General features: G+C 41.1%; 1 protein-coding gene across 1 annotated transcript; it reads left to right on the top strand.

Moving 5' to 3' along the window:
• Positions 1-6052: 6052 nt before the first annotated feature.
• LOC134359132 (free fatty acid receptor 4-like) lies at positions 6053-20031 on the top strand. The gene is given in 4 exon segments (XM_063072097.1): positions 6053-6309; positions 6311-6581; positions 18654-18782; positions 19609-20031. Coding segments are annotated over 4 exon segments (1080 nt in total).
• The last annotated feature ends 1880 nt before the right edge of the window (positions 20032-21911 follow it).

Genomic DNA, 21911 nt, shown 5'->3' with positions numbered 1-21911 from the left:
GAATTCGGCAGTGCAGCAGATACAGCAATTGAGCTCGTGAATATAGAACATAGAATAGTACAGCACAGTACAGGCCCTTCGGCCCATAATGTTGTGCCGACCCTTAAACTCTACCTCCCATATAACACCCCCCCCAACCTTAAACTCCTCCATATACCTGTCTAGTAGTCTCTTAAATTTCACGAGTGTATCTGCTTCCACCACTGACTCAGGCAGTGCATTCCATGCACCAACCACTCTCTGAGTAAAAAACCTTCCTCTAATATCCCCCTTGAACTTCCCCCTTCTAATATCCCCCTTACCTTAAAGCCATGTCCTCTTGTATTGAGCAGTGGTGCCCTGGGGAAGAGGCACTGGCTGTCCACTCTATCTATTCCGCTTAATATCTTGTACACCTCTATCATGTCACCTCTCATCCTCCTTCTCCCCAAAGAGTAAAGCCCCAGCTCCCTTAATCTCTGATCATAATCCATACTCTCTAAACAAGGCAGCATCCTGGTAAATCTCCTCTGTACCCTTTCCAATGCTTCCACATCCTTCCTATAGTGAGGCGACCAGAACTCTAAGTGTGGCCTAACCAGAGTTTTATAGAACTGCATCATTACCTCACAACTCTTAAATGCTATCCCTCAACTTATGAAAGCTAACACCCCAAAAGCTTTCTTAACTACCCTATCTACCTGTGAGGCAACTTTCAGGGATCTGTGGACATGTACCCCCAGATCCCTCTGCTCCTCCACACTACCATGTATCCTGCCACTTACTTTGTACTCTGCCTTGGAGTTTGTCCTTCCAAAGTGTACCACCTCACACTTCTCCGGGTTGAACTCCATCTGCCACTTTTCAGCCCACTTCTGCATCCTATCAATGTCTCTCTGCAATCTTCGACAATCCTCTACACTATCCACAACACCACCAACTTTTGTGTCATCTGCAAACTTGCCAACCCACCCTTCTATCCCTACATCCAGGCCATTAATAAAAATCACAAAAAGTAGAGGTCCCAGATCCGATCCTTGTGGGACACCACTAGTCACAATCCTCCAATCTGAATGTACTCCCTCCACCATGACCCTCTGCTTCTGCAGGCAAGCTAATTCTGAATCCACCTGGCCAAACTTCCCTGGATCCCATGCCTTCTGACTTTCTGAATAAGCCTACTGTGTGGAACCTTGTCAAATGCCTTATTAAAATCCATGTAGATCACATCCAGTGCACTACCCTCATCCATATGACTGGTTACCTCCTCAAAGAACTGTATCAGGCTTGTTAGACACGATCTTCCCTTCACAAAGCCATGCTGCCTGTCCCTGATGAGACCATGATTCTCTAAATGCCCATAGATCCTATCTCTAAGAATCTTTTCCAACAGCTTTCGCACCACAGACATAAGGCTCACTGGTCTATAATTACCCGGACTATCCCTGTTACCTTTTTTGAACAAGGGGACAACATTCGTCTCCCTCCTATCCTCCAGGACCATTCCCGTGGACAACGAGGACATAAAGATCCTAGCCAGAGGCTCAGCAATCTCTTCCCTCGCCTCGTGGAGCAGCCTGGGGAATATTCCATCAGGTCCCAGGGACTAATCCGTCCTAATGCATTTTAACAACTCCACACCTCCTCTCCTTTAATATCAACATGCTCCAGAACATCAACCTCACTCATATTGTCCTCACTATCATCAAGTTCCCTTTCATTGGTGAATACTGAAGAAAAGTATTCACTGAGGACCTTGCTCACTTCCACAGCCTCCAGGCACATCTTCCCACCTTTATCTCTAATCGGTCCTACCTTCACTCCTGTCATCCTTTTGTTCTTCACATAATTGAAGAATACCTTAGGGTTTTCCTTTACCCTACTCGCCAAGGCCTTCTCATGCCCCCTTCTTAAACTTCTTTCTTGCTACTCTATATTCCTCGATAGGCCCATCTGATCCTTGCTGCCTAAACCTCATGAATGCTGCCTTCTTCCACCTGACTAGATTTTCTACCTCACTTGTCATCCATGGTTCCTTCACCCCACCATTCTTTATCTTCCTCACCGGGACAAATTTATCCCTAACATCCTGCAAGAGATCCCTAAACATCGACCACATGTCCATAGTACATTTCCCTGCAAAAACATCATCCCAATTCACACCCGCAAGTTCTAGCCTTATAGCCTCATAATTTGCCCTTCCCCAATTAAAAATTTTCCTGTCCTCTCTGATTCTATCCTTTTCCATGATAATGCTAAAGGCCAGGGAGCAGTGGTCACTATCCCCCAGATGCTCACCCACTGAGAGATCTGTGACCTGATCCAGTTCGTTACCTAATACTAGATCTAGTATGGCATTCCCCGTAGTCGGCCTGGTTACATACTGTGACAGGAATCCATCCTGGACACACTTAACAAACTCTGCCCCGTCTAAACCATTGGAACTAATCAGGTGACAATCAATATTAGGGAAGTTAAAGTCACCTGGGGAAGTTATGCACACCTCAGCTAATTATTATTTCATGGTATTCTAATGTCGGCTAATTATTATATGGTATTTAACTCCATTCTTTTCGCAGTAGCACTTGTCGAGACTTGAGCAAAGCACAGCAATGTTTCGCTGCTTGCTTGCATTTGGCCTTGCCTAAGAAATTGGACTGTCAAGTCAACTGACTCGGAAGTCGAGCAGTATTAATTTTATATCTAGTTATTCCTTTCAGCTGCAGTGTTGGCTTCATCTTCCATTTGAGAGTTTTAGTTAACAGCCATCTTTGGCCTAGTGTTTATTGTTTCCTTTTCCCTCTAATTCTATTTGCATTAAAGTCTGTGAACTATTGACCCGCATCAGTGTCTCTCGCTCCGCACTTGGGCCATATCCGAATGTAGTGATGCTCTGGTGCCCAAGTTTGATCTATTCCCTGGTGCCCTCCCACCATCTGGTTCTTGGTTCTCAAACTCAGGGTGGGGACTGGTGCTTGGAATAAGGTAGGCCCCAGATTTGATACCATATAGGCTTGGGCCTGCCATCATGTGGGATTATTCAATGAGTGGACAGTGGTGGATGTTGCCTCAAGTCTTCAGCCACAGCATTGTTCTTCCAGTCTCCAAGTGGTGCGCACTTCAAATTTAACTGGGTGATGATGTCACAGGTTGATCCTTATAAGGAGTTGTTGCAATCTGGGTTATTCACAGACTAGGCCCCACTGCCCTTGTCAGTGTTATCCTGGTTCCATTGTAATGCAAGATGAAACTTTCCTTTCAGATATGGGAATTTATATGCAATATCTGACTATTAGTAACTCAGTTTGGGGACAAATTGGTATTCTTAACAAGTCCTTTTCAATAATCTCTTCCATGACATTCCAGTCCAGAGACATTCCCTGATAATCCTGATACGCAGGCACTCCTGATAAGACCATTCGTTGATACTGATCACTGTTGGTTACGTACTAACAGACTCTGTAAGTAAATATTTATCTCTGCCACTAATTCACAATATAATCACAACAGATGGAGAATTTCAAAGGGTCTTTGTAGATCGACTATCTCAGTCCGTGCTAATTTACATGTTTGCTGACTGAAACATTCCTTATTAATATGGATGAATCCTGGCAACTTTTTTCTAGGAAAGTCAAAGCAATTATTGTCAGTTATCCTTAAAAGCACAAAGTCGCTGAAGCACAAACATGTATGAAATCCCAATTCTATTAAAAGGGATCTGGACATTTTTATAATGATTTCATGCAATTTCTCCAGTTGAGACCAACAGCTGATTTTTATTATCAGACATATCTTCACGTCCTCTTACTGCATTTTATTCTTGCACTCTACTCAGAAAAGATACATTGAATTGAATTGTCTTTTTTACTTACATCCTTCATATACATAAGGAGTAAAAATCTTTACGTTACATCACTGTCTAAGTGTGCAAGTTATAATAATTTATAATAAATAGTATGTACAACAGGACAGTCAGTACAACATAGAAATAAAGTTGTGTCAGCATGATTTAATCAGTCTGATGGCCTGTGTCCTGGAGCCTGTTGGTCCTGGTTTTTATGCTGTGGTACCCTTTCCCGGATGGTAGCAGCTGGAACAGTTTGTGGTTGGGGTGACTTGGGTCCCCAATAATCCTTCAGGCCCTTTTTACACAGCTGTCTTTGTAAATGTCCTGAATAATGGGAAGTTCACAACTACAGATGCACTGGGCTGTCCGCACCACTCTCTGCAGAGTCCCGCGATTAAGGGAAGCACAGTTCCCATACCAGGCAGTGATGTAGCCAGTCAGGATGCTCTCAGTTGTTCCCCCTGTAGAAAGTTCTTAGGATCTGGGGGTCCATACCAAACTTCTTTGACCGTCTGAAGTGAAAGAGGTGCTGCTGTGCCTTTTTCATCACACAGCCGGTATGTACAGACCACGTGAGCTCCTTGGTGATGGTTATGCCAAGGAATTTATAATCTGCATTATACTGCCAATTATAGGGCCAGCATATGACTGTAAAATCTTTGGAAATAGGGGATTATATATTTATGATGAAAGATCTCAGCCCAAAACGTCAATGGTTTACTCTTTTCCATAGACGTTGCCTGGCCTACTGAGTTCCTCCAGCATTTTGTGTGTGTTGTTTTCTGCAAATTTGCATCTGCAGATTTTCTCATGTTTGTGATATATATATTCATTTCTTTATGGACACACAATCATCTATGAATATAAGTAATCTTATGTATTTATATTTATTGTGTTCTTTATCTTAATGTGTTTTTTTGGTGCTGCATTGGATCCAAAGTAACAATTATTTCATTCTCCCATACGCTTGTGTACTGCAAATGACATTAAACAATGTTGAATCTTGAAATGAGGAGAAAACTAGGGATTTATAAAAGCAATGCAACAGGCATAAACAGTGAACAAGGTCTGTTAAGGGAGAAAGGAAGTAATTAACTCCCTCCTATGTTTGAACTTTCAGATTTCCTACAAGGATGAGCAGTTACTAGCAGAACTAGAGTTTGTAATATAATTATTTTCAATAAAATAATCCAATATTTATAAGTTTACCAATGCAATTTCTGCATTTTCAATCACCTCCGTAGTGCTACCCGCTTTGTGACTAGGGAAAAGATCACAAGAGCATAAGACAGAGTAGCAAAATTAGGCCATTCAGCCCATCGTGTGCCCTGTCATCCATCTTGGCTGATTTATTATCCCTTTCAACCCCGTTCTCCTGCCTTCTCACTGTAACCTTTGATGTTCTGATTAACTAGGAGCCTATCAACCTCTGCTTTAATTATACTCAAGCTAAAATCTTATGCAGCTTCAATGAGCAATCACAAGTTCAGTATACAGATCAGCATTGATCTCCAGTTTTGCCAATAGCAAGAGACTCATTATCACCAGTAGACTGAGCATTCTTACAACAAATTCACAGCAACTGGACTTTGCATGTTCTTCTTCCTCAGGTGCAAGATTAATATAGTTTCTGGTCATATCAAAGCATTCTACAGTCCGAGATGTACTACTGAATTATGGTTAGTTTTAATGCTTGTTGGTTAATGCCCTGGAGTATTATGAACTACCGTTTTGAAATATGTGTCTGATTATTAGTATAACGAAATTCTGTAGAGTTTATATGATTATTTAAGTTTGATTGAAGGCTGTAATTAGACAGAAAAACCCAGGGAAATGCTAATATCATTTGGTGATAGGAATCTTTAATATGTTTAAAGGATTATCCACTGATTGACAGGTTAATTTATAATAGTTTCAGATCTTACTTCCTCATAAGGCAGTGATATGAAATCAGTAATCCGAGGGCAGAGATATACAATGTTATGTATTAAAAAAAATTGAGAGATTATGATCATATTATTTTATGATCAGTAGCCTTTGGTAAACATATAAATGCTGGAAGATGCCAGCTGAAAACATTCACATTCTGTAGTAGGCTAACAAAGTAGCAGTTCTTCTGAACAAGTATGGACTAAATCTGAAGAACTTTGAAACAACATATGCTGATTTTGCTCCTGCAGCTCTTTCCAGGTACAGCTTTGTATTGTGCTCAATAGCATCCTGAAGATGGAGCTTAATTCATTTAACGTACAGAAGCACCACAAGGTGAACAGATCATTTTTCCCATTTTTTTCTGAATTCAGGTCTTCTGACCAAATCCTCACTGTCGCTATTGAGACAGTTTTACTTGGAATGGTTTTACTGATCTCCTTGTTGGCTAATGTTTGCATGATTGTGCTGGTCATAAAGGGCAAGCGGCTCGCGAATTTTCAGTGCCTTGTACTGAACCTCTTCTTGGCAGACATTGTGTTTGTAGGGGTCATTCGTTGTTCGTTGGACTGGATCCTGGACCCTTGGACCGTACGTGTGTCATTTTCTGTTCTATGCCTTGGCCACAAGTGGTGGTGTGACCATTATTACCTTAGCTGCCATTAGTGTTGAAAGATCCATTGCCATTCTGAACCTGCGCCTAAAATCTGCTCTTCATTTCAAGTCGATGACTGCAGTCGTGTTGACCATTTGGTTCTTTTCGGCCTTTATGTCCCTGCCACTATGTAAACATTTTCAGATGATGAGCATTCAGTTTAATGACCAGGTAAGATTGATCCAAGGCATCTAATTCATGTTCAACTCAAGGCAATCTTGAAACTTATATAAAAGTTTGATGAGTTTGATGAGTCTAGGGGTATCACAGATGTTTTCTTCTTGGTTTCAGCTTATTTTCCTATTGGACGTTTCACATTTTGATTAGGTCTCTATAAAATGCTTCAGGAACAATGGTGTAATGGTGGGAAATGTGGAATTTTCTGCTTTAATAGTACTACATAAGTTTTTGAATTCCCAAATCCTAGTCAACTGCTGATGCAAGAACAGATGTGATTTAGATCAGAATTATTTCCTTAACTTTGTGTTTACATATGTTTGTGGTTTGAGATGATTAGCTATGCCAGAATCAAACGCTGAATTTCATATTATTTACTGGTGTTTTGAAGATCATATTCTAAGATGAGAATTGGATACCATCTGTGGTCCCCTCTCATGTCAGCTGTTCTAATATGCTAGAGTTCATGAAAAATCCCCCAAAAATGGAAATCTGGAGCTAATATAGAACAGTTATGAGAAATGCACTGAGACCTCTCCTCCATCTAAAAGTGGAACAGTCAAATCAACGTAAGACATCAATTCAAAATAATAGCCTGTTTTCTTGGCAAAGAAGTGTACATTTCTGGTATTTGTTTTTATTCAAAGGCACTAATTTTTAAAAGGGTACAAGGATCCTGGTTAACGCAACTTTCATGCATTTTGTCACATGTCCCATTTGTAAAACCAGCCATTGCATCCATTTAGAGTAGATAGGAGGAAAAGATATGAAAAGCCCATTGCTTTGCAGTCATCTCCATTAATCTGTAACTACTCAGCTCAAGAATTGTTTAGTAAAATTGAATAACTTATTAATTCAAAAGGATGCAAGTATTTTTAATAGTCATAGTCATAGTCATACTTTATTGATCCTGGGGGAAATTTTCAAATCATTCAAATTTTATTATGTTGATCAAACATATTAGTATTCCTACTAAAATATTCAGAAATTCCTGCACTTTATTATGCAATAAATGATGTAAAATAAACCAAAATGTTATTTTGAAAACTTTTCCTCTTTTAAAAGTGCTTCAAGAACATATAAATAAGAAAGTAAAACCTAATCACATAAAGCATGTCGACAACTGAATAATAGGAAAATGTGCAGTTTTTTCTCTTGTCCGTACTTGCTAATTGTAGCTACAATAAAATAAAATGTATCTGGGAATATGCCTAAAATGCACCACCTATATATATTGCATTATCCCCAAGGAAATAGTTTTAAAACAAGATTAAATTAAGTGCAGGTCTTCGACACCCAAGCTGTCTCACTTAGTGCGCAACAGGACTGTCATTTTATGACAACACATTTGCTCTGTATGATATATTCTTTTTATGAGTTAATCACAACATCCAGCATAGTGTGGCCCTTTATGCTTTCATTATATCACAAGGTCCTTCACAGAAATAGGTGGAAAAACTAACAGTTTCCACATTGATGAGAGATAACATTAAAATTGCATTCATTTGGAAATGGTAGTATGATTTCTTTTCTCAAGGGACTGATCTGAGGTTGCTTTGAACTTTGGTAGTGTAATTGCAATTATATTCAATATTTTTAAATTAATGTTTAAGATGCCAGGTGACTAGCTTGACTTTCTTTAAATGCTTGTGTTGGCCATGATTCAAAGGGGCTTCCATCCTGGGGCCCATAGTCCACTGAGCCATGCAGTGGTATTCACCAGGAATCAGTACAGGTCCTCCCATGCTGTAGATGGTTGGTAGAATTGTTGGGAACACTTGGCTACATGAAACCAAGTGAAACATGGCTGAAGTTCTACACAAGTACATTATGCCAACCATTACCAAGGAAGAAAACGCTGATGGAGTCTTAGCAAAAGAAAATGTAATTAAGGTTATAGATAGGCTAAAAATTGATAACGAGGAGATCACAGAAAGGTTATTTACACTTAGCATGGATAAATCACCATTTCTGATAGCTGCATTCCAGGTTGCTGAGGAAAGTAAGGAAGGATATTATAGGTTTCGTAGCTATATTCTACCAAAAATCCATAGATTCAGGGCTAGCTAGAGGCAGAGAACTGAAAATTCACAGATAACGTTGTAAAAAGGATACAGGGATGAATTCTGTTTCTGCGGGCCTGTAGGCTTAGCCTTGGCAATGGGAAAAATTCTGGAAACAATCATCAGGGACACGGACAGAAAACCAGAATCACCTCAACTCTTTTGTGCATGCTTGTTCTATGATCTGCTGGCCAGTGGTGTAGTGGCACCCACACTGGAAATCGAGGTGAGTGGTTCCGGGTTCGAATATGGCCAGCTCCTTGCATGCTCTCCATCTGTGCTGGGTTGAGCATTGAGTTGTCAAATTGTCCTCATAAAAAAAGACAAATGCTAAAGAAACAGCAAGGTTGCTACCCCATGCGCTACAAGGCACAGAGAGGAATATCATAATATGATCTAGAAATAAGTGGTCCTGAAGTATGAGGGGTGATTGATAAGTTCGTGACCTACGGTAGAAGAAGCTGAGTTATACAGCTCTCGTTGCATGCACGTGCAGTTCAACCCATTGAGTGATTATGCAGAAAGTTTGAAGTTAATAACTCATCTCCTTCTACCTTAGGCCACAAACTTATCAATCACTCCTGCTGTGGACCACTTTCTGGAGGTCCAAGATGCCGACTTCTACAAAGAAGGAATCCTATGCTCCACGACTGCTGGACTAAGTGTGTAAATGTAGGAGGGGACTATGTTGAAAAATAAATGTGCTAGGCTTTCTAAAATTGACTCCTTCTACCTTAGGCCACAAACTTATGAATCACCCCTCGTAGTATAAATATTGATCACTTTATTTACTTTGCTAATGACTGACAGCAATTTTCTAGATCGTTAATCAGCTGGCTTGGATTTACCCTGCTCCTTTGTGGGTAGGACAATAAGCCAGTGCTGGAACGATAACAATGCAGAACCATACACAAACCTCCTGGCAAAGGTTGTCTGACAATCTGATCAATTTTTTTCAACAGGTATCCAAAATAATGGGAACAGAAGGTACCTGAATGCTTATAGGACTCCTACAATTCTATCACCCACCTATAGTATTTCATCAAATCCTTCATAAAACACTGATAGAAGCTTAAATGCATAGAGTTCAAGATATATTACTGATCTGGTTCCCAAACCTGTGGCACAGAGAGTACAGATATTGGACAGGTGATCACATCAGGAAGATCCATGTTGGGATAAGAACCCGTTACCAAATTTTTAGTGACATTGTAAACAACATCTAGAGATGCAATAAACTACTACGAGACACTAACAGATTAACAAAAATGTGATGAGTGGATTTCAATGTAAAGCATTGCGAGATCAGCTGCTTTAAGACAGAACAGTGTACTTACTAAATGGTGAAAAGTAGGAATTAAAGAGATTTATTTAAAAAGAGACGTTGATTTCTCTAACATTCAGTAATTTCTCTCCTTCCCCCTTCTCTCTTTTTCCATTCCCTGTTCTGGTTCCCCTCTCATCCCTTCTCTCCTCACCTGCCCACCGCCTCCCTGTGGTGCTGTCCTCCTCCCCTTTCCTTCATGGTCACCTGTCCACTCCTCCTCCAGCCCTTCATCTCTCCCCCTTATCACCTTCTAGCTTCTTGCCTCATCCACTCTGTATCTTCCCTCTCACCTGGTCTCACCTATCACATCCAGCTGGTACCCTTTCCCCTCCATCACCTTCTTATCCTGGCTTCTGCCCCCTTCCTGTCCAGTCTGGATGAAGTGCTTCTTCCCAAAATGTCGACTGTTGATTCCCCTCCAGAGATGCTCCCTGAATTGCTGAGTTCCTCCAGGACTTTATTTGCTTTGCTAATAGAGAGTTAGTGGGTCTCTGCACACAGATCACCATTAAAATGTTGTAAACTTGTGCAGAAGAAGAGGAAAAATGGGCACAAATGTGGTTTTGGATCGAGGACTTGCTACATGGGAGTTAAAGTTATGCTGCTACCATATGATGACCGAGCTATGCCACACCTGGATTATTAAGCAGTTTGGAGCACTGTGTCAGGAAAGAAAAACATCCGCATTACAGTGAGACTAATATAGATTCAGAGGGATGATAACTGGACTGCAAAAACAAAATACTGCAGATGCTAGAAATCTGAAATAAACAGAAAATGCTGGAAATACTTTTAGATCTGACTTGTGAACTATGCTTGGCTCTCTAGACACTGCCTGAACTATTAGGTACTTTGAAATATTTTGCTCTAACTGGACTCCACATATTGAATTCTAAAGAGCAATGGTGACAAACAGGGTCATTTCCCTTGGAATTCAGTAGTAAAATAATGATTTGACTGAAGTATCCAAATCACAAAGGGGGTCTGAAAGAGTTGGCAGAGTTGGTGACTTCATGACTAATGGGATATTGTCTAAAATTTAGAGCCAGGTTCTTCAGGTTCTGGCAATTAGGAACAAAAGACAATACATACTTAGCAGTTACATTTAAACCAGAGGTTGATCACCTTTTGTTACTAAAAACATTAAGGGAAATGGAACAAAGGTAGGTACACTGATTTATTGCAGATCAGCCAGGATCTAACTGAATAGCAGCAAAGGTTTGAGAACCCGAATACTCTTGTACTTGTCATTTTATCTGAGAAATATCCTCACCCTGAATAAGTCATGCGAACGTTTTGTTACATACAGTGGCAATACAGTGGTGATTCCCTTCCCCGCCCCCTGGAAGTTCTCAGGTTTTATTGTTTAACGACATTGAATCACAATGAATTTGACTTGGCTTTTTGCCACTAATCAACAGAAAGGACCTTTCGTGTCAAAGTGAAAACAAATTTCCACAGATTAGTCCAAATTTATTACAATTATAAAACACAACATCATTAATTGCATAATGGGGATTGTGAGTGAACAGCCACAAATTCTCAATTGGATTGAGGTCTGGACTCCCACTCCAGGACATTAACTTTGTTGTTCTTAAGCTATTCCTGTGTAGCTTTGGCTTTATGCTTGGGGTCATTGTCTTCCTGAGAAACAAATCTTCTGCCAAGTCACAGTTCTCTTGCAGGCTGCATTGGGTTTTCCTCCAGGATTTCCCTGGGTTTTGCTGCATTCATTTTACAATCTTAACTTCACAAGCCTTCCAGGGTCTGCTGCAGGTATCTCCACAGTATGATGCAGTCACCACAATACTTCACAGTAGAGATGGTGTGTTTTTGATGATGTGTGGTGCTTGGCTTACTCCAAACATAGCATTTAGTCTGATGGCCAAAAAGCTTAATTTTGGTTTCATCAGACTATAGAACCATCTTCCAGCTAACCTCAGAGTCTTCCCACCTGCCTTCTGGCAAACTCTAGCGAAGAATTCATGTGAGTTTTTTTCAACAGTGCCTTTCTGTTTGCCACTGTCCTATAAAGCTGCGACTGGTGAAGCACCCGGGCAACAGTTATTGTATGTGTGGTCTCACCCATGTCAGCCACTGAACCTTGTAATTCCTCCAGAGTTGTCATAGGTCTCTTGGTGGCCTCCCTCACTAATCCTCTTCTTGCACAGTCACTCTGTTTTTGAGTTCTAGGCAGATTTACAGCTGTGCCATATTCTTTCCATTTCTTGATGATTGACTTAGCTGTAGTCCAAGGGATAGTCAGTGACTTGGAAATTTTATTGTCTCCATCTCCTGACTTGTGCTTTTCAATAACCTTTTTGTGGAGGTGCTTGGAGCATTTTTGTGTCTTCATGGTGTAGTTTTTGCCAGGATATTGACTCACCAGCTGTTGGACCTTCCAGATACAGGTATATTTTTACTACAATCATCTGAAACAACTTGACTGCACACAGTGATCTCCATTTAGCTAATTATGTGAGTTCTAAAACCAATTGGCTGTACCAGTGATGATTTGTTGTGTCATTTTAAAGGGGGTGAACACATGCAATCAAGTATTTTGTGATTTATATTTGTAATTAATTTAGATCACTTTGTAAAGATCTGTTTTCACTTTGACATGAAAGAGCCTTCTTCTGTTGATCAGTGCCAAAAACAGCCAAATTAAATCCACTGTGATTCAATGTTGTAAAACAATGAAAGATTACAATGAAAATTTACAAGGAGGGTGAATACTTTTTATTGGCACTGTATTCCCTAGAGAAACTTATTTCCTCCTTTCAGTAAGGATAGCAACAGCGTACACAGTAAGTCCAGGTCTGGTCTCAACAAAGTCTTTTAGAATTCAACAAGATTTTCTTAGTCAAATATTCCAACCACATTACACAGAAGACAAATATCCTATTTGCTATCCTGTTTGCTCACTGTATCTGTGTGATAACATCCAAGTTCCTTTAGACATGAATACATTTTAGTTTTTCACCACTTAACAGATATTCATATTTTCTATTCCTACTATCAAAGTGAAACATCTAGTATTTCTCTGTATTATACTCAATTGTCACCTTTGTGCCCATTCACCTAATCTATCTAAAAACAAAATACCTTGGCTGCTGGAAAGCCAAAGAATTTAGATTAGGAAAACAACAGGAATTCTGCAGATGCTGGAAATTCAAGCAACATACATCAAAGTTGCTGGTGAACGCAGCAGGCCAAGCAGCATCTATAGGAAGAGGCGCAGTCGACGTTTCAGGCCGAGTCAGTCCTGACGAAGGGTCTCGGCCTGAAACGTCGACTGCGCCTCTTCCTATAGATGCTGCTTGGCCTGCTGAATTTAGATTAGGATTTTTTTTACTGAAAATCTGCAAGTAATCTGCAAATGTGACCTTAAACTTCCATTTTATTTGTTCATCTGTCTTTTGCCTCCTAAACAGTCTCTGAGCACAGCATCCGATCTTTCAACTGGACATATTACAGACACAAAATAGGATTCGACAATTTCAGGGACACAAGAGACTACAGGTGCAGAAGGATTCAGCTTGTCAGGCAGTATCGAAGAGGAGAGACAGGCAGTTGGTGCTTCGGGTCAAAATCCTTCCTTTGGTCTAGAAAGAAAGCAAAATATATCTACTGTTAAAAGGAGGAGGGAAGGGGTGGGAGCAGGAGCTGGCAAGGGATAGAATGATCCAGGTTAAGTGGGGGGAGGGATGATAGGCAGATGAAGGCTGGAATAATGTCAAAAGCTGGTTGGTAATAGATAGAAGTGACAAAAGGCTGGGGATGATGGGATGTCATAGCTGAGGGCAGTGGAGTATGGAATGAAAGGAGGGAGGTGGGAGGAGGTATGTGAGGGTGATGGTCAGATAGAGAAAGGGTAGGGAGGGGGTAAAGCAGGGTGATGGGAACCAGTTAGGTTAAGAGGAGAAAGAGAGAAAAAAAGCAAAAGTGAGAGAAAAGATATGGGGAGAGTGGAAGTTTTAAATTTTGACCTTCTTGCCTTCTTGCTACCAGGTTGGAGATTGCCCAGGCAGAGTATGAGGTGTTGTTCTCCTAATATTCATTTGCCTGTGACCTGGCAGGGAAGACATTGTGGACAGACATGTTGATGTTGGAATGTGAAGTGAAACTGAATTGGCTCACCCTCGCTAACATAGTGGATGGAGGTACTTGACGAAGTGGTTTCCCCAATCTGTGTCTGGCCTCACCGACACAGGGAGGCCGCACCAGGATTGCCGGATGAAATAAATGACACCAATGGATTCAAGTGTGAAGTACTAACCCACTAGTAAGGACTATTTAGGGCCTGAGATGGGTTGAGGGCAGAATGGCAGGAAATGGAGGAGGTATGGGAGAGGACTCCGTCAATAGCATCCTTCAATTAACTCTCATTCTTCAGACCTTTTTTCAGTTCATTATTTTTTGCCACATCTGATCCACGCTAGTGCATCTGAGATATACACCTTCCTCAGAAAATGGATTCCCCCCACCACAACTGATGTCACTCTCACCCACATCTCCCCTACTTCCCACATCTCTGCTCGCTTCTTATTCCCTTTTCTCCTCCCCCCAAGCAGGAAGAACAGGGATAGAGTTTCCCTAGTCCCCACCTTTCATCCCACCAGCCTATACATCCAACATATCAAAGGTCAAAGTAAGTTTAATATTAAAATACATATATGGCACCATATACAGTATACAGTGAGATTCATTTTGTTGCAAGCATTCATAGTAGAAGCAAAGAAATACAATAGAATCAATGGAAAAACTACACACAAAGACAAACAACCAATATACAAAAGATGGCAAACTATGTAAATAGAAAAAAGAAAAAACAACTAATAATAATAATAAATAAGTTGTAAATAATATTGCGAACATGAGTTGTATAGTCCCTGAAAGGTGCGTCTATAGGTTGTAGAATCAGTTCAGTTCTTCATCATCATTCTTCACAACTTCTGTCACTTACAATGAGGCTGATCGCCAGACACATATTCATTCTCCAGTGATTATTTTCTCCATAACTCCCTCGTCCATTCCCCACCAAACCACCTCCCTCCTCGCAACGTGCTACACCTGACTTTACACCCCCACCCTCACCATCATCCAGCGCCCAAAACCGTCCTTCCAGGTGAGTCTGTCTGTCTTTCACATGTGAATCCATTGATGTTATTTATTGCATATGGTGATCCCAGTGCGGTCTCTGGGAGATTGGATGCATATTGGGGAACGCTTCATCGAGCACCTCCAGCCCATAGTCAGCTAACTCAATTCCACTTCATGTTCCCACACCGACATGTCTGTCCACAGCTCAATGCCTGCCAGGTCACAGCTAAATAAATATTAGAGGAATTTCTCATATTTCACCTGGGTAGTCTTGAACTTGGTAGCATGAGCATCGAATTCTCAAACTTCCAGTAACCACTCTGTCCCTTTCCCCGCCTTATTCCATTTTCTCTCTCCTCCTGATCCAACTGGTCTCCCTCACCCCATATTCTTCCCTTCCCCTACTTTCTCCATCTCCATCTACCCATTGCCAACACTTCTCCTACTGGTTCCCTTCCCCATCTCTTTCTCTCTGTTCCGAGTTCCACACCTCTCCTATGACATTCCATCATCTCCACTCCTTCATCTTTTCCACCTATCACTGCTCAGCTGATTCCAGCCCTCGCTTGCCTATCACCCTCTCATCTCAATATACTTATCACTTGCCAGACCTTGTTCAACCCTTCTGTCACATTTCCATACTAGCTATCATACCTCCACATTCCTTTTCAGAGCAAATTGCGGATCTCAATCCTAAGTGTCAACTTGTCATTGATTGTGCCTGACACACCAAGTTCTGCAATCACCCTTAGTGATGTCTGACAATTTCAGAGAATGAAGATTTCCAGCACTTGTATTCTAGACCTACAGCAATGTTTTGGCATTTTCTGCATTTTCACCTTCTGCACTTTTTTATTCATGTTATCACTTTTGTCATTGGATCTCTTCTATCTTCTACTGCCTGGCAGGACCATTCTTTTAAACCATACGACCATAAGACATAGGAGCAGAATTAGGCCATTCAGCCCATTGAGGCTGCTTCGCCATTTCATCATGGCTGATTCATTTCCCTCTTAACCCCATTCTCCTGCTTTCTTCCCATAACCTTTCTATCCCTGACTAATCAAGAACCTATCAACCTCCGCCTGAAATACACCCAATGACCAGGCCTCCACAGCCGCCTCTGACAACAAATTCCACAGATTCGCCATTCTCTGGCTAAGGAAATTCCTCCTCATCTTCATTCTAAATAGACATCCCTCTATTCTGCGGCTATGCCCTCTGGTCCTAGGCTCACCCAACATAGGAAACACCCTCTCCAAATCCACTCTATCTAGGTTTTTTAACGCTCAATAGGTTTCAGTGAGATGACCCCTCATTTTCCTAAACTCCAGCAGGTAAAGGCCCAGAGCCATCAATTGCTCCTCATGTGATAGGCTTTTCACTTCTGGGGTCATTCTCCTGAATCTCCTCTGAACACATTCCCATGTCAGCGGACGAACCTTCTTTGAATCCTGTCCAATATCAGCACATCCTTCATTAAAAAAAGGGCCCAAGACTGCTCATAATACTCCAAGTGAGGCTTCACCAGTGCATTCTAAAGCCTCAGCATTACATTCTTGCTTTTATTTTCTAGTTCTCTTGAATTGAATGCTAAAATTTCATTTACCTTCCTAACCACCAACTCAACCTGCAAACTAACCTTTAGGGAATCCTCCATGAGGATTTTTAAATTTTCTATTAATTTACACATAGTCTATGCATTTATTTCTTCTACTAAACTGCATGACCATATATTTCCTGACATTGTATCCCATTTGCCTAATTGTCCAAGTCCTTCTGCAGTCTCCCTGCTTCCTCAAAGGAGGGGGGAGGGGAGGGGGAGGGAACGTCAACTCAGAACATGAGAGGCCTGTGTCGGGCATTTTCATGCCTTACAAGGCACAGATTGGAAGTCTGTGTGGGGCACCACTCCTCGCACAGACACTAGAGCAATGTGTGATTAAGTGCCTTGCTCAAGGACACAAACACGCTGCCACAGCTGAGGCTCGAACTAATGACCTTGAGATCACTTGACGAACGCCTTAACCACTTGGCCCACATTCCTCAAAACTACCTGCTCTTCCACCCATCTTCGTATCATCTGCAAAATTGGCCACAAATCCATCAATTCTGTCATTCGAATTATTGACATACAACATAAAGAGAAGCAGTCCATACATCAACCCCTGCAGAAACCACTAGTCATTAACAGCCATTCAGGAAAGTCTCCCTTTATTCCCACTCTTTGCCTCCTGCCAATCAGCCAATGCTTTATTCATGCTAGTGTCTTTCCTGTAATACAATGAGCTCTTATCTCATTAAGCAGCCTCATGTGTGGCACCTTGTCAGAGGCCTTATGAAAATCCAACAATATTGACTGGTTCTCCTTTGTCTGTCCTACTTGATATTTCTTCAAAGAATTCCAACAGATTTTTCAGGCAAGATTTTCCCTTAAGAAAGCTATGCTGACCTTGACCAACTTTATCATGTGCCCCCAAATACTCCAAATCCACATCCTTAACAATCGATTCCAACATCTTCCCAATCACTGAGGTCAGACTTACTAGCCTATAATTTTGTTTCTTCTTCTTCTCTTCCTTCCTGAAATGTGGAGTGACTTTGTAATTTTCTAGTCCTTCAGAAACATGCCAGAATCTGTTGATTCTTGAAAGATCCACAATCGCTTTCAGCTACTTCTTTCAGAATCCTGGGGTGTAGTTCATCTTGTCCAGATGACTTACCTACATTCAGATCTTTCAGCTTTCCAAGCTCCTTCTTCCAAGTAATTGCACTCACTTCTGCCAGCTGACACTCAAGCTTCCAGCACACTGCTAGTGCCTTTCACAGTGAAGGCTGACAAAAAATACTTATTCAATTCATATGCCATTTCCTTGTCCCTGTTACTAACTCTCCAGTGTCATTTTCCAGCAGTCCAATATATTCTTTCTCCTCTCTTTTACTTTTTATATATCTGAAAAATGTTTGGTATCCTCTTTGATATTGTTGGCTAGCTTAACTTCATATTTCATCTTCTTATGTTCTTTTTAGTTGCCTTCTGTTGATTTTTAAAAGTTTCCCAATTCCTTAACTTCCCACTAATTTTTGCTCTATTGTATGCCCTCGCTTTTGTTTTTATGTTGCCTTTGACTTCCTTTGTCAGCCACGGTTGTGCCATCCTGCCTTTAGAATACTTCTTCTCTTTGGAAATGTGTCTATCCTATGCCTTTGGAATCGTTCCCAGAAACTCCAGCCATTGCTGCTCTGCCATCACCCCTGCTAGTGTCCCCTTTCGTTCAACTGTGGCCAGCTCCTCTATCATGCCTCTGTGTATCCTTTTTGTTCTCTCCTGATTCCCCAACTTTTTCTGCATCTTAAATTAATTCACTGAATTTGTCCTCCAGACTACGTCCAGGTTGATGTGTCTGGTCTAGATGAAGATTAAACTGTACCACAATCATTGTGGCACATCTAAGTTTCTCCTATTTCTTAGTTCATACTTTTGATTAGATTCATCATAGTGTATCCAGAGGTATTCAGTTGGTAGAATAAATCTACTTCACAAGTAATGCAATGCTTTTTATATTTAAACAGGTGTATCAGATTTGCATACTGGTCTGGACAAATATGATGCAAGAGCTCATGTGGGATGTATTCTACAGCCTGGTTGAATTTGCTATTCCAGGATTAATTATTGTCATCAGTTACACAAAAATGTTAAAGGTATCTGCTTTTCATTAACTGTTGTACATTAAAACACTTAATGCTGGAAATACCCAGCAGGTCAGGCAGCATTAATGGAGAAAGAAATACGTACATTTCAAGAATAAGACCTTTTCATTAAAACCTGCTGTAGTTAAATAAACAAAACTTTTGTTGAATATCAATGATCCATGAGCAAATAAGTCCAACAACGCAGATGTCTCAAGATTTACAATTCAATTTAGTACAAGCTCTGGTACTTTTCAAACTTGGTGAGCCAGATTGTGCCAGATGTAACAGGCTGCTTAAAGGTGCTGCGCAATGTCTTGCACAACACATGGTACAGGGCTGTGCACTTTCTCACATTGATCAGCACCTGCAGACACTCACTATACTATATGGACTGTCTTCTGGAGTCTCCCGCTGTCCCACTGGGCCCCTGCTCTGACTCATTCACTGTCAGGTGTGGACCTCCATCTGATTTCACCTCCAGTTCCACACAGTCCCCTGCTTGGATTTACTCTCTGTTGCACATTGTCCACAGCCCAGAGTCACACACTACACTACACAGTCCTCTGCCCAGAGCCATTCATTATCCCATGTGGTCAACTGCCCAGACTCACACATTGTCCCTCTCAGTCCAGTACCCAGTTACCCACAGTCCCCTTGCACAGAGTCACCCACCGTTCCACACAGCCCTCTGCCCAGACTCTCATATCATCCACTGACCCACATGGTCTCTATTAACTATGTTTGTGATGCACCACTTGCTTAAGAAATCTGTCACATATTGAATGCAAGGTTTGACAATGATCTTTCACCATGGAATGATGTAACTTTTATGCAGATTATCAAGGCTGCCAAGAGAAGACCGCAAGCCAACAGGCCGTGCTCAGCTTACCAACAGCAGATTCCAGTTTCCAGACAGGATTATCAGCTTTTCCGCACTCTTCTGGTACTCATGATCTCCTTCTTTATCATGTGGACTCCAATTTTTCTCATTATCTTTTTGATTCTTGCACAGAACTTTAAGAGTGACTTGTTACTCTCATCCACGTGGTTTTTCTGGATTTGTGCATTTACACTTGCCAACTCAGCCGTGAACCCTATTTTGTATGGTTCCACTCAGGTCAAGACCAAAAGGCAACATGTGCTTCATTTCTTCCATTTATCCCATTTTAAAAATCGTAGAAACTTGGCCAAAGAACACACACTAAAGAAAGCCAGAAGTCAAGATCAGCAGACACCACCTTCTATTATTTGTAACTAAACTGTCAAGTAGGAGAATTGATCTTCACGGCGTTACCGACATTATTGAAATGTGACCAAGTCCAGTTGGGTATCCTCAGGTGTGAGAACTAATTCCAAATCAGAATCAGAATCAGGTTTATTATCACAAACATATGTTGTTAAATTTGTTGTTTTCAGCAGCAGTACAGTGGCAGACTGCCTAGGAGAAGGAAACTCTGACTTTAAACCTCCACAGCCTTGTGGCCATACCCACCCATGGGAAAGGCTTCGTGAGTAAACCCCGAGGAAGAAATCCGGAGCCAGGCTCCCTAAGGCAGTTTGATGTTGTTTACAACTTCACTCTGGCAACCTCTGCAACAACACTGGTGCCAAGCTGTATTGGCGCTTGCCCTTCCCTTGGACTACATCAGTGACGTGGAGAGGGGGAACCCACTGCATGGGCAACAGCTGGTTCTTCAAATCTTCCCGCCCAGGCTTGCGCCCTGGAAAGGATGAAGTCCAGCAGAGGCGCAAACCCATAATCCCCTGGGATTGATGGCTGCCTATTGAATATATAATATATATATTACAGGGGCACATTCCTTTATCCAAAATTCTGAAATCCAAAAAGCTCCGAAAACCGAAGTTTTTTTCGCCAACAGCTGACGTCACTCAGGTGTGACGTGGCAGCACTAGTAGAGGCCACCAGACGTCAGTTGTGACTCAGCGCTCGTACTGGTTACACGTGCATTTGCTGTTCGCTGATATTTTGTGTTCACTGTTGACTCTGTTTTTAATTTCACTGTGAAAATGTCAAAAGGAGCTGCAGATACCCCTATGGGTAACAATGAGAAAAAGAGAAGGAAGCATCTATCATTATCAATAACGCAGAAAGTGGAGTTATTGCAGAAGTTTGATTGTGGCGTGTCTGTGCGGCATCTTACTGAAGAAAATAGTGTCGGAACTACCACTGTATATGATTTAAATAAACAGAAAGACAAGTTACTGAAGTTTTATAGTGACAGTGACAGTGACGTTCTACATTTATTCCAATAAGTCATTTACCACGTGTTTGATTCGGTTCGTTTGAAGCTGTATATTTTTGTTTTATTGAATGTTTTTGTTGGAAATAAAATTTTTTCTTGTCATTATTGCCTAAACAATACAGTATAACAACTATTTGTATGGCATTTACATTGTATTAGGTATTATAAGTAATCTAGAGATAACTTAAAGTATACGGGAGGATGTGCAGAGGTTTGGTGCGCCGCCGGGTCCTAAAGTCCACCACACTGAGACCGATTAAATAAGGGACTTGAACATACGTGTTTTTTGGTATCGGGGTGGGGGTGGAGGGGGAGTCTGAAATCTGAAAAATTCTGAATTCCGAATTGCAACTGGCCCCAAGGATTTCGGATAAGGGATTGTGGACCTGTATAAAGATAAATCAGTAGTGCAAAAAGAGAGCAATAAGTATGAGGTAGTATTTACGGGTTATTGAATGTTCAGAATTCTGATGGAGGAGGGGAAGAAGCTGTTCTTAAAATGTTGAGTGTGGGTCTTCAGGCTCTTGTATCTCTTCCCTGAGCACTGGGAGATTAACAATAAATGTTGTTGTATGTGTATTGTATTTGTGTTTTGGTGAATATTATTGTCTTTCTTATTAAATCTGTGTAAGCAGATGTCTGTTATAATATCATTACTGGAGGAATAATGCACAATTAAATGCTCTTCCTACAATTCCCATCACAATATCTAAGGACACATAGGATTGATAGGTGTATAAAGACTAAGTAGATTCTCCAATTCGACATCTCCATTGACATGTTGTAAGAATACAACAGGAACCTTTCTTCCTGTTGATCTAACTAATCTGTGATACTGACCCTAATTAAAATAGAAGTAAGACTTATACACAAC

The sequence above is a fragment of the Mobula hypostoma genome, chromosome 19 (genome assembly GCF_963921235.1).
Source record: "Mobula hypostoma chromosome 19, sMobHyp1.1, whole genome shotgun sequence".
Lineage (NCBI taxonomy): Eukaryota > Metazoa > Chordata > Chondrichthyes > Myliobatiformes > Myliobatidae > Mobula > Mobula hypostoma.
This window is presented reverse-complemented; position numbering and strand designations above follow the sequence as displayed.